At 38.3% G+C, this 27,061-nt stretch overlaps 1 protein-coding gene across 14 annotated transcripts in view; it reads left to right on the top strand.

The window, feature by feature from the left end:
• Positions 1–27,061, top strand: part of LOC143189077 (uncharacterized) — a 407,881-nt gene that overhangs the window by 203,728 nt on the left and 177,092 nt on the right. For 13 of the 14 annotated variants that reach the window (XR_013001548.1, XM_076375138.1, XM_076374864.1 and 10 more), the window contains one exon: positions 13,208–13,339. The exons of the other annotated variant lie outside the window; for it this stretch is intronic. Coding sequence is in view for 12 of the 13 variants with exons in the window: in XM_076375138.1 (XP_076231253.1) it covers positions 13,208–13,339 (132 nt within the window). In the remaining variant the exon portion in view is untranslated. The remainder of the gene's footprint in view (positions 1–13,207; positions 13,340–27,061) is intronic. 14 annotated transcript variants of the gene reach the window in all.

Raw genomic sequence — 27,061 nt, 5'->3', positions numbered from 1 at the left:
GTGTTCCGCGCTTTGCGGGGACACACGCGACTCTCCAGTAGTCTTGCGAGTCCTTTAGACTGGTAGACAAGAAACATCAGCTAAGCCAGTTCCACGATTTCAAGTAGTTTGGTCGCCAGACGCTTGAAATCTTACACTTGCATTAAAGCTGAACGTCTGTCCCCTGCGACTAGTGAGCTACTCTGCTCGATTTCATATGTATGATACGTACGACAGAGCACCTAGTTCGCCAACAGGTGACTATTTGACGAGATTTGCGTTCTTGGAATCGGGGTCTATCCTAATTCTCTGAGTTTGTTCTTCGTCAAGAAGCAACAAGGCCGCTCCCTGGTTGATCACTAAGTGACGGCATACAACAGAGAGAGTTAACGTACGTGCCTATCACCTCTGCGTTACTCGCGTTCTATCACCCCGTTTAGCAGCAACCCCCGTGTGATGAATAGATGCACACGGTGAGGTGAACGGTGCGTCGTCGTAGAGCCTCTGGCCGTTATCAGTCACCAGGCTAGCAACTGCTAGCTATAGCATGTCCCCCCGCTCGCGAATCGCCGCTTTCATCGGGATTCGTACGAAGCGAGCCTTTCTATAAGGTGCAAAAGCGAAGGGAAGAGGCCCCCTTCTCTCTATCCACTCGCCTATCGACGATTCCTTCCCAGCGAAGGAAAGTCGGTTATACAGTCCACTGCATTACCTTGTGTTACGTCAAGGCATTGCTCTCCCCTCCACATAGACACGTTGTTGAAGCCTGGAGTCAGGAGGACTACGTATAGCGCGATGGTCATACTCTCGCTTACCGGTGCGGTTCCACCGCTATCTTCTTTTTTGCAGACGCCAGCGTCGTTGACCGGCGTCCAGGACAGCGAGGGCGCCACCCTCCTCCGGCAGGACCAAGCGCCCGCCACGGACGGGGAATCTATGTATAAATTCACATATTTAGAATTAGAAAGAGCGTAATCATATGTTAGAACTTGTTAATTTCAACAGAAATAAGTTCAAATACAACCATTTATTTTCTACCACTTTATGTGGTTCACACTTTCTTACTCAAACAACAATTATCCCCTTGGCATACTTTAACGAGTCTGGCTCGTATACTTTCCACAATATCTTTGTTGCCGATTACGCGGTAATGCGTGATGAGGATTTTTCGCAAGTAATCGATCACGCACTGTAGCGTGAGATGTCTATGTTCGCTCAATGGAAGCTTCACGGTTGGCAATTTAAGATAATTACCCGTTTCAGATCGGCAGCAAAGGTGATGACATTACAAAAGGAAATTATACGTGAAGGAGTTAAACATTCAATATTTCGTATATTTTATGATTTTTACAGATATCTTACAAGTACGCACACATTTTTCGGACATTTTGCAAAAGAGTCCTTAACGGAAGTGTGACCCACGCCAATAACAAGAAGTGAAGTCACACCCTACTCAATTTCGTCACTTCTCTTGATCTCACATTCTTTAATATCATCTAAACATAATCTAACTCTCGTTTAACTATGTATAAAGCGTAGATGTATAATCCTTGCGTATTTTAACCTCAGTTACCATTATAATTGACAAATAGATACATGTCAGATAATAAATGCGATCAGTATAATCTTACTTTTATATATCTAGAATATAATCATGAATATTATAACCTCATTTTCCTTTGACCTTATTAATATTCAGCTAGATTAGAATCGGTATTAATATCGTATTAATGATAGGATTAAAATAGGTTTTTATTGTTAAATAAATTATTGTTTAAAAAAGATCTAAACCTTGGATTTTAATTCCTTCGCGCGCCATATAGACCCCCACCTACTGTCTATTGGAAAGCCTCTCTTTCATGGACAGCGAGGCATCGTTTTTGAGCGTTGCAGTAGGTAAGAAACACGGATGCAGTGCAAACCAAAACAGTGCTCACTCTTTGAAATGTTTAAATCCCAATTGCTATCAAGCGACAAGCGGCACGCACCTTGCGCGAGCTTTCCGATTGCCCGGATATTTTCAGTTTCCAACTTAGAAAAGTATTCTAATGAAAACAAATTTCGAAAAATTTTGTCTGTAGAAAAGCTCATTTCAAGACTCCCTAATTATATTTTAACTATTAAAAAAGAGCTTTTTTTAAAAAACCGCATATGTTTATTAAGGGGGCACACTCCTTGTGTTTTGAGCTGTGTGCGAGCGCTCACACAAGCAAAGTAAGTCATACACTTATACGCGATGAGTGAGAGAGACAAATGGTTTTGCAAATTACGCTTTACGTGTCAACACTTGCATAAATGAATTTTTCGCGGGTACAGAACCTACGGGTAGACTTCACTACAGGGTGGTCTGGTCCGTTTAAACTCCAATAAACACTATACGTTGAGAAAAGTGTAAAATTACAAACTGTAAGCATAAAACAGACGCTGTTATAAACTAGCAAGATGGCTGCCGAAGTGACATTTTGCAAATATCTCACGATTTAATGGTTTTTTCACTCATAGTACACCAAACCACCCTTCCTGGAATCAACACAATATCGTGGAAATGCAATTTTCCTCAATTTAACACTTCTTGAAGGCGTAAAACGTAATATTCGTTGTGCACCCGTTTTAACAGAAAAATAGTTCAACGATTTGCCGTTAGAAGCGTTGATGGTATATTTCAACTAATTTTGTCATATTACCAACAACATAAATGTAATCTAAAATTTGACAGCTGACTGGTGTATTCATCAAATACACGAATGCAGACGCAAGAAAGGCTCAGTTGCCAAAACGTACTGAAAGTTTGGTTCCGGTGTTGCCACATATATGTATACAGGATGTAACAAAAATGTCGCAGTTCCTTGAAAGGGTGATTCAGGGGGTGATTTGAAACAACTTTCTCCTTAGCGAAAATGTAAGATGAGGCTTCGTTAACGAGTTATTAACGAAAAACACCGGCCAATGAGAGCACGAGTTTGCCGCACAAGCGACCGCGGTAGTGTTGGGTACGTGCTAGGCGCTGCAGTTGTACTTCGAACAAGAAAGTCGGCATGCGTCGAAGGAAATAGCATTAGTATGAAAATATTTGCATAACGTACAAACGAAAAAACAATGCAACAAAAAAAATAAACGGAGAATTGGAGAATTAACGTTGAAGATAGAAACGTTGAAAGTAGTCTGCGTTAGATTTAAAAAATAATAATCACTAATGAATTAAATGCAATTCATCTGTAGTTTGTAAATCTGTGTCACTGGGTCCATTTCGACGGTCGATGACCAGGATCGGTACAGTGACCCAGTAGAATAGCCGAAAATATTCGACACGTATTTTTTTTATCGGTCCTAATTCATGTAAAGGAAGTGAAAACCACCCTCAAAGTTAGGAGTAGAAAAGATATTTCGTTTAATATTTCGAAAACTAATACGTATTTTTGAACGACGAATCCACCTATGTAGACAGTTTTTGAAAATATCAATTTATTTAAAAAATATATTAAAAAATAGTATATTGTTGTTTTTATTGACTACATGCTAATCGATCGTTTTGCAAATTTATATGCAAATACTATGAACCAAACCATAAAATACGTCTAAAATAGAATTTTGAATTTTTACGTTATAAACAAAATAATAACATTCTCAGTTAGACTACATTTTGTGTCAAAGTGGGCCCTGAAACGAGTGGTTTTATGAAAAACATATATCCCTATAATGTTTTTGTCATTAGATTATGATACATGTTGTTTATTGTTCACTAAATGTATAAATAATAATATTGCTAATGAATACTCGCAACGTCTAGCACTCATTGCAAACAGTACGAGAGGTTCAGTGTGAGTGACCCTTGCATCGATGCAAATGTAGCAAGTACAGATGATTTACAAATCATTATCCTTCAATAGTTATTATCTACTATATACGAACAATTTGAATTGTCGTTAATTATAGTTTAATCTACTAATTTGACATCAAAGAACCTTAGCTGAATGATAATTAGACATTTACTCATAATTTGCAGGTGCCGGGTTTGAATCTCTTGGCAGCTTTTTATTTTTTTTTGTCAATTTTTATTTCAAATACTTCTAATTTTCCTATACTTTTTCACAGATTACAATTGGACCACTCAACTCAATTCACCAATTTTTTATTGGTACCAATTTTGTCAGTTCGAAGGTCATTTACTACTATATACTATGTATATTATGAGTAAAAAAGCATTATTCAAATTTGGATCAAATCGGATCCAAAAAATAATTAATGGAGTCGACATTATACAAAACATTATAAGGACATATGTTTTTCATAAAGTCACTCGTTTCAGGGTCCAATTTCACAGGGTCCAATTGGTGTCTAACTAGGAATGTTATTATTTTGTTTATAACGTAAAAATTCAAACTTCTATTTTAGCCGTATTTTGTATTTTGATTCATAGTATTTGCATACAAATTTGCAAAACGATCGATCAATATGTAGTTAACCCTTAAATGCGCAACATCTCCAGTTTAAACAAAAAATTATGTACATTATTTAGACACTAAAAATAATTGGCGTACATAATTGGTTTAAAGGTTCTATTAGAAGTTTAAACTGATTAATTTTAATAAGGTACTTTTAGTCTACAATTCATTTTGCATCAGTCTTTTGATTTTAGGAGGCATTTTATAGGTGGTTCATATGTGCAACAATTTATATTAAAGGGTTAGAAAGTATGAATGAATAAATAAATAGTATGACTTTAATGAATATTTTATTCTATATATAAAAGTTTTACGCTGTAACGCATTAGTATGTATGTGCCCATAATTATGAAAGTGGTCTAAGTCGTATATTTCTTATTTTGGGATATTGAAAGGATTACATTTGAATAAAGTAGAAAATATTTCTATATTACCTAACATTGTAATTTAGAATCTTATTAGTCTTGATTAATGAAAATTTATTATGAATGTGAAATTTTCTGTGAATCCCATACGAAAATGTTTTTAAAGTTTGAATTGACTTAGACCACATTCGTAATTATGGGCATAGATGTATTGTTTCATTCGTAATACTTTTTTTGTCTCGCTCGTACCGTCCTTTTCTATATTCCCTATGAAGCAAAATATCGGCTCAAGATGTATTCAGTAGAGATTTACTGATGAATAAAATTGTAATTGATGTGGCAACAGCGTGACAGGACTTTCCTACGATGCGATTTGGCAATTATACCTTCGCACTTCTCATTTGTAATTCAACAGGATAACGCTAGATGCCACATTATCAAATGTCTCATGTTTAAATTATATGTTTTCACTAATGCCCGTTTCTTCGCAACAGCGCTTCTATCGATTCGAAGTAGGCCCCAAAGAAGTCTATCCCCTTTATTTCTGACTACATTTAAGGGGGCAGACTCCTTCGGGGCCTACTCCGAATCGATCGAAGAGCTGTTGCGAAAAAACGGGCATTAGTGAAAACATATAATTTATACATGCGACATTTGATAATGTGGCATCTAGCGTTATCCTGTTGAATTACAAATGAGAAGTGCGAAGGTATAATTGCCAAATCGCATCGTAGGAAAGTTCTGTCACACTGTTGCCACATCAATTACAATTTTATGCATCAGTAAATCTCTACTGAATACGCCTTGAGCCGATATTTTGCTTCATACGAAATATAGAAAAGGACGGTGCGAGCGAGAAAGAAAGAGTATCACGAATGAAACAATACATATGTGCCCAAAATTATGAAAGTGGTCTAAGAAACAACATTTTCGTATGAGATTCACACAAAATTTCACATTTATAATAAATGTTCATTAATCAACACCAATTATAATGTTACGTAATATAAAAATATTTTCTAATTTATTTAAATGTAATCCTTTAAATATCCCAAGATAAGAAATATACAATTTAGACCACTTTCATAATTATGGGCATATATATATATATACTAATATGTGAAATCCTAAAACTTATATATATAGAATAAATAATTCATTAAATTCATGCTATTCATTCAATCATTCATTCATACTTTTTAAGAAATAAACAAACGAAATTATTTTAATTTTTTTTTACTTAAAAATAAAAATTTTATGAGTGGTATAATTGTAATCTGTGAAAAGGTATACAAAAATTAGAATTATTTAAAATAAAAATTGAAAACAAAAAAAATTAAAAGCTACCACGAGATTTAAACCGGGCACCTGCAGATTATGAGTGAATGCCTAATTCACTCAACTAAGATACTTTCGTGTAAAATTAGTGGATTAAACTATAACTTCTGGAACAATTCCAATTGTTTGTTTATAGTAAATAATAACTATTGAAGAATAATGATTTGTAAATCACCTTTACTTGCTACATTTTCATCGATGCAAGGGTCACTCACACTGAACCTCTCGTACTGTTTGCAACGAGTGCAAGACGTTGCGAGTATTCATTAGCAATGTTATAATTTATACATTTAGTGAACAATAAACATGTATCATAATATAATGACAAAAACATTATAGGGGTATATATTTTTCGTAAAACCACTCGCTTCAGGGACCAATTTCGCACAAAATGCAGTTTAACTAGGAATGTTATTATTTTGTTTATAACGTAACAATTCAAAATTCTATTTTAGCCGTATTTTGTGTTTTGGTTCATAGTATTTGCGTACAAATTTGCAAAGCGATCGATCAGCATGTTCTCAGTGAAAACAACGACAATATACTATTTTTTAATATATTTTTTAAATAAATTGATATTTTTAAAAACTATTTACATAGGTGCATTCGTCGTTCAAAAATACATAATCGCCCCATTTATATCATTTTGCTATACGCACTAGTTTTGGAGATATTAAACGAAATATGTTTTCCACCCCCAACTTTGGGGGTCCTTTTGACACTCTTTAGATGAATTAGAAGCAATAAAAAAAAATACGTGTCGAATATTTTCGGCTATTCTACAATCCTACAAAGTTTCATCAGAATCGGAGACTTTCACCTCGCGATGTTCCCTCATTAGTAAGAATCAAAATCTCGGCTGGAGTTGGATTCGGTCGTGTTTTCCTGATGGGCAGAATTGTAATATGTACATACATATATGTGGCAACAGCGTGACGAAACTTTCAATACGTTTTGGCAACTAAGCCTTTCTTGCGTCTGTATTCGTGTATTCGATGAATACGCCATTCAGCTGTCAAATTCTAGATTACATTTACCGACTGATCTGTATTTTTATCGATGCTGATGATAATATGACCAAATTGATTGAAATATACCATTAACGCTTCTAACGGCAAATCATTGAACTATTTTTGTGTCAAAACGGGTGCACAACGAAAATTACGCTTTACGCCTTCAAGAAGTGTTAAATTGAGGAAAATCGCATTTCCACGATATTGTGCTAATTCAAGGAAGGGTGCTCTGTTGTGCTATGAGTGAAAAAACCATTAAATCGTGAGATATTTGCGAAAATGTCACTTCGGCAGCCATCTTGCTAGTTTACAACAGTGTCTGTTTCATGCTTACAGTTTGTAATTTTACAGTTTTCTCAACGTATAGTGTTTATTGGAGTTTAAACGGACCAGAACACCCTGTAGTGAAGTCTACTCGTGGGTTCTGTACCCGCGAAAAATTCATTTATTCAAGTATCGAGACGTAAAGCGTAATTTGCGAAACCGTTTGTCTCTCTCGCTCATCGCGTATACGTGTATGACTTTCTTTGCTTGTGTGAGGGCACGCACACAGCTCAAAACACAAGGAGTCTGCCCCCTTAAGCGATGCCACACTAATATGCGCTATACAGGGCGTTTCTGAACAGCACGGGATAAATTTAAGGAGTCACTCTACATACCAAAACAAGACGAAATCGATATATCGTTTATAATCGATTAAGAATCTTTCGGAAAGTACGAGAAATAAGGCAGTGCGCGGATGCTTCGAGCAGTGGTTGTTCGATTAGTAATATCGCAATGACGCGACGCAAGGGAGGAGAGAGATCACTCTTCGTTGAACTGCTAATCGAAAATTTTATGACATTCGACAAGACTGCAGAATCCAAATTCAGCTAAAATTAATGAATATAATTAAATAACAATAATCTTGTCTATTCGTTGCAATCCATAAGCCAATTCAGAACACTCACTACGAAACAGAAAGGGTTAATATGTCCACCTTCATGTAAATTATTTGTTCGCTTCACCCATCTACATATCACGGTTTTCTCATCCGCGATTATTATTATATCATCATACAATCTGACGATTGTAAAACTGTTTACAATCTAGAGGGCGAGTCAAACCACGCTCTATGAAATTTCGGAGAAGAAAGGGTTAATGTGTCCGCCCTCCGGTGAACCTTCTGGTCCAAATCCATACATGAAATAATGGCACACACTACTAGAAGTCTTAGCGTAGAATTTAGAGAAAAACTCACACATAACGGGAATATCGCATAAAAAGTATTAAATTTGTAAGGAAACTGGGCACGTATTACAAATATTCGCACAAATGTCCGATATGAAGGTCCATCGAAAATGTAACTGCAATTTCTTGAAAAACTCGTTGACTAGCCTACTGTTTTTGGATACCCTGGATCTTGCCACAAAGACCCTTAGCTTTATTGAAGGCTTAGACTCTTCGAAAACCGAGTCGATGCACGCGGAAGGTTCTTAAATGTTTGTTATTCAAATTCCTAGCTTTAATGATTTCTATAAACAAAATTAGAGTAGCTACATGAGTACAATCGCGATTGGCGTTTATGTCTATTACCCTAATCGTTAGTAGTCTTTGCTTTTTACTTTAGGTATCTTTTTGATTTTTAAATAAACGGAATTTTAAATCAATTAGTACGTACATACATTTTAAAATGTGAAACCCCATATCCTACTTCATGACAATATGATACTCGTATATTTAAATATCCAGCTGCGAATATTTACTTTTGGTCCGCGTAAAACAGTGTTCACAATTAGTTTATGACACTAACCTTCACTTTCAATTGTCTTTGATAATGTTATAACCTTTGCTGCTGATCTGAAGCGACTGCGTATCCCAAATTGCCAACCGCAAAGTTCCCGTTAATTGAATATGGGACCATCACGTAATAGTCCGTGACCACTTATTTCCAAGAAAATCCCTCCATGCGTTGACGCATGATCGACAGCGTACGCATCATGCAAAGTGTACGAGTCAAACCCATCAAAAAACGTGAACAGGTAGAAGGAATTTGACATTCATTATTAATCGAGTCTGCTCCGAAATTCTTTTTGGATCTTCATAAGGTATTACTGTAGACATCACACTTTTCTGAGCGTGATATGGATTTACAGTGGCCGTACAGATAACCAGATCTCTCGGATGGCGATCCCAGTTCGGTATTATGCACAAGGCAGTGCACAGGTAATTCGTGACCCAGATATCTGCTGTCGACTGTGTTTATAATTCGGTTGAGAAGACCAGCAAACACTGCGACGTGCTTGCTCGGCTGCGCCGGGGTCAAGCCTCAACGGTCTTGCAAAATAGACCTTCACGTTTCACAAGCCTTAAATTTAAAAAGGGCGACAAGTATCTTTCGACACCAACGTGGAAACGTGCCTCCCTTTTTTCTACCGCGACTCGGACTAGTTACTACTGGCGGAGAGAGGCTGGATTTTCTAGGCAGGGAGTAAGGAATGGCTAAGAGATTTCGGGTTCCTTACAGGGAGAGCGCCAGGCCAATACTCGGTTTTTCGGTTTAAATAAAATCTTATATTCTAGCAACTAACGTACAGGTGATGTTTTCGTAATGCTTACACACGGACTGTCCCGTGACACGTGGTCGCGGGCTAGGTACTCGTTACTCGCTACAGTGTTGGCGTTTCAAAGGTGTTTATCGGATCGCAACGAGGTTGAAACGCCTCGTACGTAGCCATTGACTCGATTTCCTCCTGCTACACGGCCTTTGACGACCACCTGAAGTCGGACACTACACAGTACTGTATGCGAAATTCCGGATTTCGGATTCACCGAGGGAAAAGATAGGGAAGCTCTTATCGCTTGTGGCCTCGTCGATGTACCGCTCAAGAAGAAAGACAAGATCGCTGCTCGCGGCAGGATCTCGCTATGTGGCACTTCTCTATCATGCCCCTGATTAACTCGCGAGATCTTGTGGCCAATAAGTCACGACGACCGGTGGATATCCATCGATGATTGACAAGAGCTACTCTTTCCAAATCCTGCGGGTTTCTTCCGCCTCCACCTGCAAACGATGCGGCGCCTGTGACTACGCTTTTACGCCTCTCCGCTGGGAACTTCTCTCTTGGAACACAGAGCGAAGGGATCCTCGCGTATTCAGCTCTCGATACAGTAGCATCTTGTCCCTCGGGCAATTTATTTGTATCGAGGCAATACTGTACTTGGCGCGTCCCCGTGCAACCGTGGTGCATCCTTCCCATCGAGCGTCCTCCTTGAGTCAGCTCGATGGGCCATGACAGCCTCTTTCTTATCCTCGAAGCATCACCTCACTCTACGGGCAGAGTGATCCTGGAGCGGCGAGTACCTAAGCCGCTCCTCAAATCCGAAGACCATCTGTAAGATAACCTCTGCTAGCTCTGTTGCTAGGCAGTCAACTCTCTCCTGCCAAAAGCTTCATCGTTGTCGACGAGATATCCTTTACCGCTTGACGCTTGTATGTAAAACTACATATCACTTTCGTATTATACCTCTGATGATGCGCACTAATGACCCCTCTTTCCCCTGGAAAGGTTTGGCTTTGTGTTGTGTACCGGTGCCATGTCACAACACGTTTTGCATATTGGCGACTTCCTAGCTTTGCGAATTTTGCAGCCTAGACTTTCTAAAAACTTTTTAGACTTTTTAGACTTTTTAGAAACTGCATTCGAAAAGGATGTAAGAAATCCAAATTGGTACAAAACTTACCCGTGGGGACACCGTAGAACTGCAGTACTCTCAGCCTGTAATAGTATGCCAACTGCTTATTAAGGTTTAACAAAAATTCCGGAATCAGCTCTTTGGAAGATAAATATCAAATTCCAGTAGGTTATTTAAAAATACGAGTATCATGTTGTTATGAAGTAGAATATGATATTTTACTTTATAAAATGTCTCCAGGTATTGATTGATTTGAAATTCCGGTTAGGAAATCGCTCTAGAAAGTAAAGACTGCTGGCAATCAATGCAAACGCCGAGCACGATTTAACTCATGCAGCTAGTTTAATTTTGTTTACAGAAATCATTAAAGCCAGGGATTTGAATTGTCAAACACTGAAGAACTTTCCTTACGCATTGACACTCTTTGGGAGAAAGCCTAGGAATCTAAAAACACGAGGTTAGTCGGCAAGTCTTTCAAGAAGCCGTACTTATTTTTTCGACGAACCTTCGCGTCGAACGTTTGTGTGAAATATTCGTGATACGTGGCAAGTTTTCCTACAAATCCAATCCTTTTTTTGCGATATTTCTGTTGTGTGTGGAGGTTTCCTCCTAATTCTACTCCAAGAACTATTGTAGTGAGTCCAGTTCTTTGTGTATGGATGTGGACCAGAGTATCAATCAGAGAATGGGTACATTAACCTTTTCTGCTCCGAAATTTCATAGGGCATATTTTGACTTGCCCTCTGGATTGTAAAGGATAGGTAGGTTTGGTGTTATTCAGCGATCTCCTCGTATGGTGTTTTAATATTCGCAGATGAGAAAACCGTGATATATGGATGGGTGAAGGAAACAAATAATTTACATAAAGGTGGACATATTAACCATTTTTATTTCATTGTGAGTATTCTGAGTTGGCTTATGGATTGTAACGAATAGATAACATTATTGTTATTCAATGATATTCATTAATTTTAACTGAATTTGGATTCTGCAGCCTTGTCAAACGTCACAAAATTTTCTATCAGCATTTCGACGGAGAGTGACCTCTCCCCTCTCTTGCATCAGTGCGATACTGCTTTTCGAGCAATCACTGCTTGAGGTCTTCGCACGGGCTCATTTCTGATATATTTCACTAGATTTTTAGACGCATATAGCTAACAAACGAAGCCTCAAACGTGATATTTTTATTCTTGATTTTCGTCTTATTTTGGTCTCTAAAATCACCCCATTAACTCATCCCGCGGTGTTTAGGAATACCCTGTATGTACATTTACATTTACAAACTATTTATTTTAAGTATGAATTCAAAATTATTATTAAACTAAAATAAAAAAGTGAAATATCTATATTTATCGAAGATTACATACAATAACGTGGGGTAATAATATACTAACACGCAGCAACACAGTCAGACATTACTATTAATTATGCGGTCAAGTTCTCGGTTCTTCTTCAATTTCATTGTACCTATACCTGGGCACGTGAATAAACAGGGCATAAATTTTAATTATTATCATTCATTCAGGAAAATAATATTGCAGTGTTCCATCTATCTGAAAATATTTTCATTACAGCAAATTGCGATATATTATTGTGGCGGTGACTAACTGACGCCACGTCTTTGCCAAGTGTTTAGGTTAAGATTGGAATGCGACGAATGAATGACCAACTGTTAGCCGTGTGTTCGAGAGGATGTTTAGATTATATCGAGTGTCGCGCTGAATGTGAGCGATTGGTTTAGAGTGAAAGCAAACCGGTGAGAAAGAAGAAAGAATGACTGGAGAGAATGAGTCAGTGCGTGAGTGAGTATAAAGGAGTTCGATTTGGGACTTGGAAGAGAGCGTAGGGTGTGGACACGCAGGCTTCGCGAGTTCGATATTGGGGTTAATAAAGTCAAGTCGTGTATGACCAAACTGTGTAAGTCACCTCCTCCCGTTTCCAGTCACTTCTCCACATTATTAATAATATTAGCTTAAGAGTAAGTTGAGGTTTCTCAACAAATCAGGTAAGAACACTACTGGAAAGTAGTACAAACCAATAAATGTGATAAATAGTACCTTTTTAGGAAAATTTCAAAACTTTGCTGACTAAAAAGTATATAAATTTTTTTATCAAGCTCGGTACATATGTTGTATTTGTTACTAGCTAGACTACCAGTCACTAATTAATTTTACAATACTGAGAATCACGCACCTTGAATGATTTTTCCGATTAATATTTTATATTATAATGTAACACATTTACTATACGGTAATATAATGTTTTCATGGATACCAATATGTTTTATTATGAAATAGAAAGGAAATGTTATTTTTTATTTATTACTATTTACTATATAAATAGCCACGCAGTATATTGTATACATCCATTTGATTTTAAAATCACTTTGTTTTAGGTTGAGTCGCCAGATCTCGAATCTGCAGACGAAGGAAGTCCTCGTGTTAATTATAACATATATCAGTATATGCATCAAGATATTGTTTGCATAAAAGCAATGCTGTTAAAGCTTAAACGTGTACTTCAAGAGGTATGTAAAATATACAAGGTGACCTGTGTGAATTTTCGCACGTAATTATCTCCTAAACACTAAAACCCTCCTTAAAAAAGCCCCTCAGAAAAAATGGTTTAAATTAAACTTACAATATTTAAGGGGGGAAGAGGGGAGGACCATCTGATGATGGTCACAAATCTTCTCGAGGTGGACGTATTTCTGCGATTTTAAGACATTGTCGAGACTCCATGCGAAACTTCAAATGGGTCACTCCGCATAAACGTATTAATTGTTTATATACTTTGTGTACGACTAAAGCTCATATTGTCTAAATACTCTAAATAAATATATCAAATTTACTTAAGGACAGGGTTTCACTAATGCAACCGCGCTAGGCAAAAAAATTCTCGAGAGATGACTAGATATGTGCAACGCACATTGCAAAACTCAATTGAAATGGCTGAAAAGGCTCTATTTGTATGAGATGACACACAAGCAAGAATCTCTATCAATACAAAACCACAGACACAAATGGCAAGCGTGTACGTTGTCGCGTCGGTTTTAAAAAGCCAAACTAAACATCTTTCCTTGTGTTAGTTGAGTTGTGTGTTGGGTAGTAGCCGAAACAAGGTTTCACACTTCACACTGGAATGAGTCATTCCATGCAAAACCGTAAAATTTTCCGAATAACATCTCGGATCTTCTTAAAATTGGGAAATGTTGTAGTCTTTGACGATGTTTAAATGTATGTCAAAGAGTTTTGAAAAATTTTTTAAATTACGGATTTTACAGCTGCTTGAAGTGCTAACATATTTAAAAGAATTCATAACTCCTGAACTAATAAATGCACGAGAATCAGCTTGTAGTAAAAACATTGAAGTATTAAATGAAAGTTGTTTCAGTTAAAAACATGTTGTTTTTAACTATTTTTTTACGATTGTTTTAAAGAAATACATTTTTTATACTAGGGAAATATTTAAAAATCTAAAAAAATATAGCTTCATTTGTCCTCTTTACGAACAGCTTTTCATAAATACGGACACTTCAGAATTTGCTCTATAAAAATTCGTTGAGGTTAACGCTGCGTTAAAATTCACTTGTTATTTTAAAATATTTATTTAAAAAAAACGATAAGCTAATTCCAAATTGCGTTGAACCTACATGATGTGCGAATAAGAATGTCGTAAAACAAAATACGCTATAACTTGTAAACAAGATCAAATGAGACATATGTTTACATAAACTTTTGTTTCTTATTTCGATGTCCCAAATCTACGTCTACCGTATTTCCCACATAAAACGGAATACCCTGTATAAAAAGTTAATAATGAAAATACAGTGAACCCCCATATAACGCGGAGGATACGTTGCGTGTTATAGGAAATTGCGTTATATGGGACATGAATTATTGGACGAATTTGTGCAAGTTCAAACATACCTCTAAATTGTAACTGTTATCGCATATTGCTAGTGGATGTGAGTCAGTTTGAAATATTATTGCATTGCGAACAGACTGTTAGTGTTGATTAATTTGTTTCAAATAAAATTTCTTTTAATAAAGGGAAGTCAAAACAGAATACAGGTAATTAAATTATAAGAAAGAGTATTGTATACGTTAATTTTTTTTATGAGAAAAGTTTCTGTTTTAGCCATGCGTACTGAAATAAAAAAAATACCTAAGAAGTTTAGAAGAAAACGTATACCTCTGGACGACTAAATTAGAATTTTTGATAAATTGAAATCTGGTGCGAAAGCGGCAACTATTGTTAAAGAATTAAACTGAAAAGTTAATAGTTCGAACAATAAGACAAAATGATAGCAAAATACGAGCCATAATGTCTAATACGTCTTTATTAGAATTGAACAGAGTTATTCGTATAAAAGACGTCTTAGTGCCTAAGATGGAAAACTGTTTTATGATATGGATTAAAGACTGTTACTTGAGAAATATACTTTTAAATAGTGTTGCCATAAAAGAAAAGGTACTCAAGGTTTATCAACGTTTAAAAGATTCTGCATGCGTTTTATCTAATGAATTGCATAAGCCCGAATTTAAGGCCGGCACGGGATGGTTTGACAGATTTAAGAATAGATTTTCTTCGCGTAATGTCAAAATTGTTGGAGAAAGTGCATCAGCCGATACAGAAGCAGCTCAAAGATTTCACGAAATTTTTTAAAAAATTATAGAGGAAGACAATTACATAGAACAAGTCTATAACGTTAATGAATTTGCTTTGTATTTGAAGAAAGTGCCTGAAAGACATATATTTCGAAAAATGAGACTTCCGCTTTTGGTTTCAAAGCGTCAAAAGATATGATTACTTTTGTGTTCTAATGCAGCTGGAGAACATGTAACTAAACCAATGTTAACTAGTCTTACCTTAAATCCATGTGTAAGGAGAAACCTTACGAGAAATGAGAAACTACTAGAGTAAGGGATTATACAAACATTTAAAACTTTATATTTATGTCGTACATTTGAAATAATTTTACAAAAAATTGATTGTAGTTCGAATGCAAAAATTTTCAATACTAAACTGCGTTAAAAAATAAACATATTTCTTAAAGAACTGAAATCTTCGATTCTCAACGCCTGTTGGAACAAGTTATGACCAGATATCGCCATTACAGCAAATTCTCCAACTCCATCAGAAACAGATGAAAATCGCGTAATAACTGCTGGGCAAAATATTGATAGAGAGGGATTTGTTGATATAACCGAAAGAGATATCGTTGTCTTAATTAATTACAATCAAGGTGTTACGTCCTAACTAGAGGGGCGGTCGTCTCGAGCGGCGAAGATCGATCTTTGGGCTTTTTGCTCTTTTACAGTGCTAAAGTATACCTTGATTAAACTTTATCTTATGTGTAACGGAAGGAGAGAGGGGAAAGTGAGCTGGTAGATTTGGTTTAGATTTAACAACTTTATACGTGTATTTAGGAAGGTTACGAATTACATACCAACTCGTCCGGTCTGTCAGTAGAATTTCAGCGTTGCCACTTTGTAAATTATCGGCTCGCAGGTCCCTTCTGGTCGTTTCTCAACGCGGTTTTCCTTATCGTACGCACGTTCTTATTTCGAACTTCGCGGATTCACTCAACGCGGTCTAAGAAGACGGATTACGGATTCAGATTTCGCGGAGTATGCCCACGACATCTTTGACTTTTACGCGGTTTTTCCATTGAACGTTACTATACGAGCTCGCTGTTACAATGTTACAGCTCTCGCGTGGGTGGTAATCAGAGATACGTTCTGATCTGTCGCTTCTCCTACTCGGACTCGAATTTGTACTTGAATCACGATGGGACTCTCTATCTGACTCCGACTGTCTGTGACTGGCGCGCGCTGGCGACTGTTGTTCTTATATATTATTCCCTTTTGTGCCGTAACATTAAAAGGAGAACGCTTACATCAGTTTGTTGAATCAGCTCGATAGAGTTAGTCGTAATAGTTCGCACGCTTGATTACATATTTCGGAATGCATCAGCATTTCTTGCTTATTGACACCGAAAAAAGGGGACCAGGTAAAAGCCGGATGTAAAAAAGGTATTGCTGAAACCGAATTAATAGAACTAGCAAATTGTTCTAATTCTAGAAACAGATCAACCTTTGAGTTTAGAAGGTTTAAATAAAGGGTTATAAATAGCGAAAATGCTAGAAACACATTTTATGGAATTTCATTCGTTAAAAGAGTGCTTTATGGAATTTAAAAGAAAATTGAATGATTGTCTATCCCCATATTCTCAATCTAAAAATGATCTGGAAAAGGAATTGTTTTTAAATAACGATAACAACAAATACGAAACTATGGACTCTTCAAGCGATGAATCTGTACAACCAATATTAACAAGACGGCGGCGTTGGAACAACCCTTAGGTGAGTTGTCTGCTCCCTTCCAACCTTGAAGACATCCCCTACTAAATATGTCAGCCTCCTCCCGTGCCCTAAGGGCGTTATTCTCACTTCCTGGGCTGAGTGATCCTAATGCGCTGTAGTCGTCCAAAACCAAAGAATCCGCCGATTCTTCCATGTGTGGAACACGTCACCGCTATCGTTAGGTCCGCCAATTCCCGGTGGTGCACATTGAACTAGCGCTATTTCCGTGAAAAGGAATTGACTTTTGGTGACATACATTTAATGCCATCACACAATACATACATATTTATCAAAAATAGAGCTAGGTAAATATGAATAAAGTATGCGTGTAATCAATATTTGTGATAAAAGTAATATTACTATGGAGTTCATTATTTTTTAGTCGGAGAGAGGTATAGACTGGCGTGTGTATTTCCAGCTCCGATTTATCTGCTAATTTTCATCTAGTAGTTGAATGAGTACTATCCATGCTTGTCGACCATGAATGTAGACGTTAAAGACAATACAACAACCTTCTAAGGAGCAACTTAAATAGTGTGAAGAGCGAAAACCTTGATTTGGCTACCACAAACAGCTAACCATTTAATACAAAGAAAGATGTTTAGAATATGCGTATACCTTTCTCTGGCTGCAACGTACTCATCTAGCATACATGTATGCGGCTTGATCGCATACTTGATAACTTTTCCGAGACTAGTCGTAAAAATCGACCATTTCAAGTGGTTCACAAGCTTTGCCATAGGAACATTGTCGCTCGATGGAGGATGTTTGTTTCAACAGACCTATTCTTTCCGCGAGACTTCAACTTGTCTCAGGTGTTTTGGTCTATTAATCATACGGGTAATCTAGCATACGAATGTTTGACATTGTACATTAATGTTCTAAATTTATATTCATCAAATACCATAAGAAACACCATCAATACAGCATATACCCTTACAATTCTCAATTCGTTTAAATGTGAGCTATCCTATTCCATATATAGTTACTTACAAAAAAGAATTCAGAAAGGCAGACTTCTCCATCATAAACTTCTTATCTTCTGTTTGCTGGGATAATTTAATTGATAATCCTATAGACGAAACAGTAGATGCTTTGTACTCTCACCTATAGAGGATATTCGGTTACAAGTGAGAGAAATTTTAAAATGCAATTCTAGAGGTCAAAATAGAACGAAAATCATGAATGACGACTTGGTGTTTAGGGTTTCGTTAATTATTTATAAGCAATTAAAAATTTGATAGAATCCGCCTATATAATCAGGCAAACTGTCTTACAATACTGATCTCATTGAGCGCACGGGAAATGATAACTAATCAAATCGCAGTGGTAATCACTACCATTGAAACAACGAGTAACTTATCTAATAGAGATGTAGCAGAATCTGACGATACTAGTCTCAGATAGCGGATTCTGCGATGCGTTTTGTAGAAAATCGATGAACGTTGTTGCATAACTCACAACAATCCATAAGGCAAAGCGAAACATTCCCTATGAGATTTTGGAACAGAAAGGATTAATGTTCATCTCCTTATTCATTTTCTGTCTAATCTACACGCAGTAGAAGTGTAGAGGAGAACTACAGGAAATTCACATAAATATTTCAAAAGAATCACACAATGATAACACAAATGCATATCGGCTAATTGCGTATTTGTGAACCTCATATTCTTAATAACTATGCACAAAAGCATAATTTCACCAATGACTGGCATTAGACACACTGTTTGTCGAATATTCGAATATTCATAATTACCAAAATAATTAGAGAATTTAATTTGATTGTACCATACTACTATACTACTATACTATCAGCACGAATAAAGTTTCTGTGTCTCTATTAATTCTGAGTCTCCCTCTGAGACCATCTTTCTTTCTACCCGCCGATTTTGCGACCTTTTTCTTCGACTTCCACAGTTCTGGACGACCATCGGCTGTTTGTGTTTAGGTGTAACTACCAGAAATGTTGCAAAGTTGAACAGTATCAAGTATAGATTTAATTAGATATGAAGAAGTCTTTAAGCTCGCTGATTATATACGCAATAACTACATAAGTCAAATCGTGCTCAGCGTTTACGCCTAATACACTAATCGCCAGTAGTGTTTGCTTTCCTGAGCGAATATTACCAAAAATTATATAGGACGGAGGTAGAAGTATTTTCTTGAAGTTTAAATAAGCGAAATTTCAAATCAATCAACACCTGGATACATTTTAGAAAGTAAAATGTCATATCCTATTGCACGATGTCACGATACTCGTATTTTTAAAGAACCAACTGTGAATATTTACTTTTTGTTCTCGTAAAACAATGTTCACAATTGTTTTATGACACTAATTTTCACATTCAATTATCTTTGGTAATGTTTTAACCTTCGCTCCCGATCTGAAACGACAGCGTATCTCAAACTGCCAGCTGCAAGGTTCCTGTTAACTAAACATGGATTCATGACGCGATGATGCGTGACCAGTTATTTTCAGGAAAGTTCCTTCATGCGTTGAGGTGTGTTCGACAGCGAACTCACCATACGAAGTATGCGAGTCAAACTTGTTAAAAAACGTAAACGGGTTAGAAGGAGTTTCACATTTATTATTAAACGAATCTGCTTCGTTTTCAAGTTCTTTTTGGATCTTTATAAGGTATTGCCGTAGACATCACACTCTTCTGAGCTTGTTGTAGATTTATAATGACTGTACAGGTAACCAGGTGTCCTTCGGATGGGAGACCCCGCTCGGTGTTATGCATAAGGCGCTAAACAGGTAACTCGTGACCCAGCAACTGGTATCGTCTGAGCTTATGCCACGATTGGCATGACCAGCGAATACGTTTTGTATACTGGCCGTTCCCTGGCTTCGTGTAATTGGCGGCCTAGGATTTTAGTGGCAATTCTTTAAAAATATACTTGATTGACAACGCAAAATCTTTAATATTAAAACTGCATTCGAAAAAGATATAAGAAATCCAAATTCGTCCGGGAGTTACCTGTAGAGCCATTACAGAACCGTAGCACGCTCAGGAGGTAATAGATGTTTCGGAATCAACTCGTTTGAAGGTGAATGCCAAATTCAATTTTATATTATAAATCGATTATGAACATTGTTTTACGCAAATAGGAAGCAAGTATTCACAGTTGGTTATTAAAAAATACGAGTATCATGTCGTCATGCAATAGGTTATAATATTTTGCTTTTCAAAATGAATCCACGTGTTGATTGATTTGAAATTCCGTTTACTTAAACATCAAGAAAATATTTCTACCCCTATCAATTTTGGTAACAATCAGAAAAGTAATCACTGCTTTAGATTAGTCCAATACGCGTAAATGCCGAGCACGATTTAATTTACGTAGTTAGTTTAATTTTGTTTACAGAAATCATTAAAGCCAGGAATTTGAATGTCAAACATCGAAGCACTCTTCTTGCGCATCGACTCATTGTGAGGTAATCAAACCAAACTATCTGCATTTGAAATACACTGTCACATCTAACACTCAACGAACAACTGAAACCTATTATCTACAAGTATGTCTTGATGTATATCTATAATTAGTACGATATGTATGTTACCGACACTATGCAGCCGTGATAAAATAGTTTCTTGATAGACCAAATTAATTCCATCAGAAAGATATTTCAGATGCGCACGAAGTATATATCCAGGTCAAAGAACATATGCCATAACATATTGCATAAGTTTTTAGACATAAAATATAAAAAGGCTTGTGTTATGCAAGAAGTGCAAAATAAAAAATATATTTTTCGAATTCTCTACTCTTAAAACATATTTCTATGCAGGTTCTATTGCACTGTTTGTTTTCTATTATATAAAAATATGCATTTGCATAAACATTCGGACTTTAGTTATAACATTACCAAAGACAATAGAAGATGAAAGTTACCGTCATAAAACAATTGTGAACATTACTTTATGCAAACAGAAAGTAAATATTCGCAATTAGTTATTATAGTAAAGTTAGTAAAAATACGGGGATTATGTTGTCATAAAATAGGATGATATTTTATTTTTCAAAAGGTATCCATATATTGATTAATTTAAAATTCCGTTTTTTTAAACATTAAGAAAATACCTCTACCTCAATTTTTGGTAACACTCGCTTAGGAAAGTAAACACTACTGGCAATTAGTGCAATAGACGTAAGCGCTGGGCGCGATTTAATTCACGCAATTAATTTAATTTTATTTACAGAAATCGTTAAAGCGATGTTACACAGAAGAATTCACTACGCCAAAACTTCTAGTAGTGTGTGCAGTTTTTTCGCGTTTGGATTTGGATCAAAAAATTAATCGGAGAGTGAACACATTAACCCTTACTATTTCAAAATTTCATAGGGCGTGTTTTTACTTGCCCTCTGAATTGTAAAGAGTAGGCAGCTTTAGTGTTGGTCAACGATATCCTCGTATGATGTTTTAATATTCGCGAATGAGATAATCGTGATGTGTGAATGTTAGAAGTGAATAGCTAATTCTGATGAAGGTACATACATATATTAATCCTTTCTATCTCATAGTGAGTGTTTTGAGCTGCCTTGTGTACTGTAACGAATAGACAAGGTTGTTGTCATTCAATGATATTCATCAATTTTAACTAAATTTTGGATCCTGTATCTTTGTTGAGTGTGGTAAGATTTCCAATCGGCTGTTCGACGATGACTCACCTGTCCCCTTCCTTACATCAGTACGGTTAGCTGTTTGGGCAACCACAGCTCGAGACCTCCGCACAGACTCATGTTTGGTGCTTTCCAACAGATTTGTAGACGGTTATAACTAGCAGACGAAGGCTAAAAAAGCGCTAAATTATTATTCTTGATTTTCGTCTTATTTTTGCTGTTTAGAGTCACTGCTTGAATGTATACTGTGCTGTTCAGAAATACCCTGTATTTGTGCAACTTTTTCGTCGAAATAAGACCACACACGACATAATTTTAGTTACATTTATTTCTTATTAGGCTATTTTCTTTGCGTCGGGCTGCCGTGTGCTCGAGCCAGGGGTGCCCGATAAACCTCGCTGTATCCGCCCTGCAAGTCACTTGGTAAAAGGGATAGTCGTCCAAATGGGCGCCAGGAACTTTTCGTGCCAAGTAACGAAAAATACGGAAAGTTCACGGTCCTTGCGATGCGGATACGGCGGAAGCTTCGGCTAGCTCGTGGGAGAGTATAAGTCATGTGTCGAAAACACGTAGAGAATACCAGCCTTCTGGCATGACGACAGGGCACGTATCTTCCACAGGGGTTTATTACAAGAAAATCGAACACGTGTTACGACATGGCAACAGAATCAGGTACGCGTGGATTCATCCGTTACAAAGTTTGTGTCGATCGCAATGACATCGGAATCACGCGAGAATAATCAGCTCGAAATAGTCACAATGAAAAAACGTTCGAGATATCCTTGAAGAAAACTCGAATAGTGCCTAGGACTATGGCACTCCGTACCCAATAATTTAGACCAATGTAATCTGTACAACTTATCTTGATAACCGCTGATAATTCATTTTGCTCTCTTTCGCTAGTCTGCAACGAATGACGACGCTAGCCATGCGGGTGTTGGAAGTAATGACAAATAGCAAATAGCCGGGTTGGGGCCCGACCCCTGGTCCGTTGAACAGGGCTCTTTTATTCCAGGATTACTGGCCCGGCATATTGATAACGCCGAACATAGGTACACCTTCTTCTACTAACGTTCTTTCTCGGGGAAATCATTTAGCCGTTAACACAGCCAACCCTGACCTGTGGATCGTTTTCGATTCACTGCCGTTCAGTGCTTGCAACAAACAAAACAGATACATCCGAGCCACCCTAAGGTCATTGATGTTTGCGAGTACTTAGACTCGTATAATTTGCGGCCTTTTCGCGTGAAGACGTCCGGATATCGTAGTCCGTAGGAGTACCCGACAAATTATCTTTTAACCCTTTGACTATTGCAGACTTTGATACGCATCGCCCGTACCATACGGCAAAAATTGAGTTACAATGTGCGCCGAGCGGCTATAGACGCCCTCAGTCTCAGAAACGCAAAATTTCTAAGCGCCTATAGGCGCCCACAGTAGCTAAGGGGTTAATTTCGGCTCCTTCCCATAAATGCCCAAGTGCCGTAACCCGTCAAAATATCTTTTAATTTCGCCTCTTTCGCATAAATGCTCGGGTGCCGTAACCCGACAAAATATCTTTTAACCCCTTGACTACTGCACACTTTGATACGCACCGGCTGTACCATACGGCAGAAATTGAGTTACGATGTGCACCAAGCGCCTATAAGCGCCCTCATCGTCAGAAATGCAAAATTTCTGAGCGCCTATAGACGCCCACAGTAGCCAAAGGGTTAATTCGGCCCTTTCCCATAAATTCCTGGATACCTTAACTCATCAAAATATCTTTTAATTTCGGCTCTTTCACATAAAACGCCCGGGTGCCATACCTGTCAATACGTCACTAACATCGCATGTGACGTGTCTTTTGACTTACAATTACTATGACGCAACTTTATTTAATTCACTTCACTTATGCATTCTTGTACGTTTGATTTGTCTCATTATGCTAACGTTACTCTTGATTAACTTCTTCTTGAACCGTTAATATTTCATCTGTGTCAGTTATTTCTAGTAAGTCGTCCTCCGTCATGTCGCCTTTCCATCGACACAAACGGTCTTTTGGCGCCGTTACAAAGCGTTTTGTTTTTATGTTCCGGAATTTGTATCTATCCCGAATGAGTATTTTGATAACACTGTACGGGCCTTTATTCCTTGGCTACAATTTTCCCAATCTTAGTCTCTGTTCCTGCATGTACACGTTGTTGCGTCTCGTGCGATCAATCCTGGCCTGCCTTAGTGCATTGAAGCGCATTCTTTCCTCCGCTGTTTCGCGTAGATGTGTTACATCTAGGGGTTCTTCTGTTTCGGGGAGGCCCTTCTTCAGAGCAGCGACTTTTGTCACAGATGTTCGGATGCCGGTGAATTGTGTTCACTACGAGCTGCATCTTTGCCAGCACACTCGACCATCCTTTTCTTCGCAACACTTCACAACTCAGCAAGTTCAGAACAGTCGACACGTATCGTTCCGCTTAACCATTGGCCCTGCTACTCTCCGTCGCGACGTAGTGCACTTCGATACCGTGTCGCTTCACCATCTCTTTGACTTGTTTTCCCGTGAAGTTGGTCTCACGATCCACAATCACTCTCTTCGTAGTCCCGAACTTTGCCAGCCTCAGTTCCAACGCTGCCGCCATTTCCTGCGCCGTCATGTCTCGCAGAGGGCAAAGCATCACAAACTTCGTATACCCGTCAATTAACACACATAGGCGTCTCAACCCCTCCTAGCTAGCGCGTGGTAACTCCTCCTAAAGTAAGCTCCAAGCAATTCGCGTGTACGGTATGGAAAAGTACTGGGATCTTTTTGATGTTATACAAGAATCGTTGTTTCAGCCCAGTAGGCTTTTTTGCCACGATGCAAACGATGCACCAATCGACGTACTTTCTGACAAACCTGCTCATCCTCGGGAACCAAAGGTTTCTTCGGACTGAGTGTAGGGTCTTATTGTAGCTAATGTGGCATTGTTCGTCGTGATGTTGTCGCAGAAATCCAAGGCGACTTCCCTTCGGTACATACCAGCGCTGTATTTCTCTATTTTTTCGTCTTTCATTCGCATCAGAATTCCATTTTCCTCGACAAAACCGAGGACATTTTCGTCCCCTTTATGAATTTATCGCAGTATGTCCTGAGTTTCCGTATCCCCCGGTTGCATTATTTCCAACCACGTCCCTTTTTCCAGGAGCGAAATATCTCGAGGTGTCTCCACCGGATTCCGACTTAAATAATCTACGTATAACACTTTTTTTTCCTTTGCGGTATTCTATTTCGAACTCGAAGTCTTGAAGATAAACCCAACACCACACGACTCGCTGTATTAAAACCCTTTTGGTAGCCGTCGCCTTAATCGCATTGCAGCCAGTGACCAATTTAAACTTCAGCTCGAGAAAATAGATGCGGCAGTATTTTAAAGCTATGGCTAACGTCTCCAGCTTGTACGAGTGATATTTTGATTCTTCTCGCGACGCTTTTTTACTGTAATAGACTGCGACACGAAGTTCCTTTCCATGTCTTTGGAATAATACCGCTCCAAACCGGATCCTCCTGGCGTCTGTATGGAGCTCGGTTTCTCGCGCGGGGTTGAACACGTCAAGAAGTGGGCGGTCACACAGTTTTTCGATTACATAGCGTCGAGTACGTTCACACTCTTCCGTCCAGTTTCACTTCACTCTACTCTTTGTCAAGTGATACATGTCGTGTGCGTCGCGAAATTCGGTATGAACTTGCGAAAGTACCCAGCCAGCCCCATAAGTTGACAGGTCTGTTTAATATTCGTCGGAACTGGCGAGTCACGTAAAGCGACGAGCTTTCTCTCGCTGGGCCTATTCCCGTCTACGAATATGCTCCTTCCAAGGAACTCGACATTAGTTTGCAAGAATTTACATTTTCTTATATTTAAGGAAAACGCGGCACTGTCTAATGCGGCCAGCACGTTCGATTCCTTCTTTCAATGTCCGGGCGGGAATAATGATATCATCGACGTATAATATGGCGATCGTGTACTTCAAGTTTCCTAGCGCTTTGTTCACGGATCTTTGATACGTCGGAGGAGAATTACGGAGCCCGAACGGCATTCGCAGGAACTCATACTGCTCATCAGGTGTCACGAATGCTGTTTTCGCGACGAAGTCTATATCTATTGATACTTGGTAAAACCCTGAGGTCATATCGAGTGTTGTAAAAAAACTTCCCTCGCCAACACGGTCGAGTTTATCATCTACTCTCGCTATCAGATACGGGTGCTTCACAGTGATGCGGTTCAGCGCACGGTAGTCCACGCGTACCCTGTCGCCGCCGTACGGTCTGTTTTTTTTTTTTACCAAGATCACTGGACTCGCGTATGGAGATGGGGTCAAAAACGGACAAGGACACGGTGTCCCTCCTTTCTTTGATGTCGCGGGACGGACTCGCCTTGTTAACTGCTCCGGTCATATTGAGTATGGATCAGAATCCCAGTTCTGATGTTAGAAGTAATGCCAAATAGAAAACAAGACTCTTTCCGGGTGAGCGATAGTAACTTTATTAACCTTTGTTTGGGGACGATACAAAACTGACTCGCCGACTTCTCACAGCTTCTGTTATCGGCCCGGAATCTGCACCCCCAGGTAGGAGCCTGAACACAACGCCCGACCTCTGGTCCGTTGAGCACGGCTCCTTTTTCCCAGGATTACTGGCTCGGCTTACCGATAACGCCGATCATAGGGAGACCTTCTTCCTTCGACGTTCGTTCTTTCTTGATGAAATACTTTAGTCGCTAACACGGGCAAGTACCCCCCCCCCCCCCCCCCCCCCCGAAAAAAAATTCGCGACACGTCTCTCCTCCGTGCAAGCGCGACCACCCCTCGGCGTACTAGCTATGGTCCAGGCACGTATGCGAGGCGCGGAACTCCTGGAGCAAGCCGCTCCTCTATGGTGACGATCCGCATTTTTTCGGTATCATGGAGATTTCCTCAAGACTTCCTATGTTTCCTGCCGCCTGAGCGACGACTTCCGGACTCGTCTCCACCCTCTCCTTCCTCTTGAGCCTTTCTAGAAAGGCAGCGCTCTGGAACCACCCCTGGTCTCGTATTCGGCAGATCTAAGTACATAAAATTGTATACTTTGATATCTTTTGTTGGTGAAAACTGATTGCTATCGAAGTAGTTCGTAAAAATCATATTTTGATCCCCATCCTGTATCATTCCTAGAGCTCTGTAAGAATGTACATGTTAGTTTGGGTAATATTTTGGTCGATTTTGAAGGGGGTTCATTTTTTTCATTGTTTTCATGTGTACAATAC

Source organism: Calliopsis andreniformis, chromosome 1, assembly GCF_051401765.1.
Source record: "Calliopsis andreniformis isolate RMS-2024a chromosome 1, iyCalAndr_principal, whole genome shotgun sequence".
Lineage (NCBI taxonomy): Eukaryota > Metazoa > Arthropoda > Insecta > Hymenoptera > Andrenidae > Calliopsis > Calliopsis andreniformis.
This window is presented reverse-complemented; position numbering and strand designations above follow the sequence as displayed.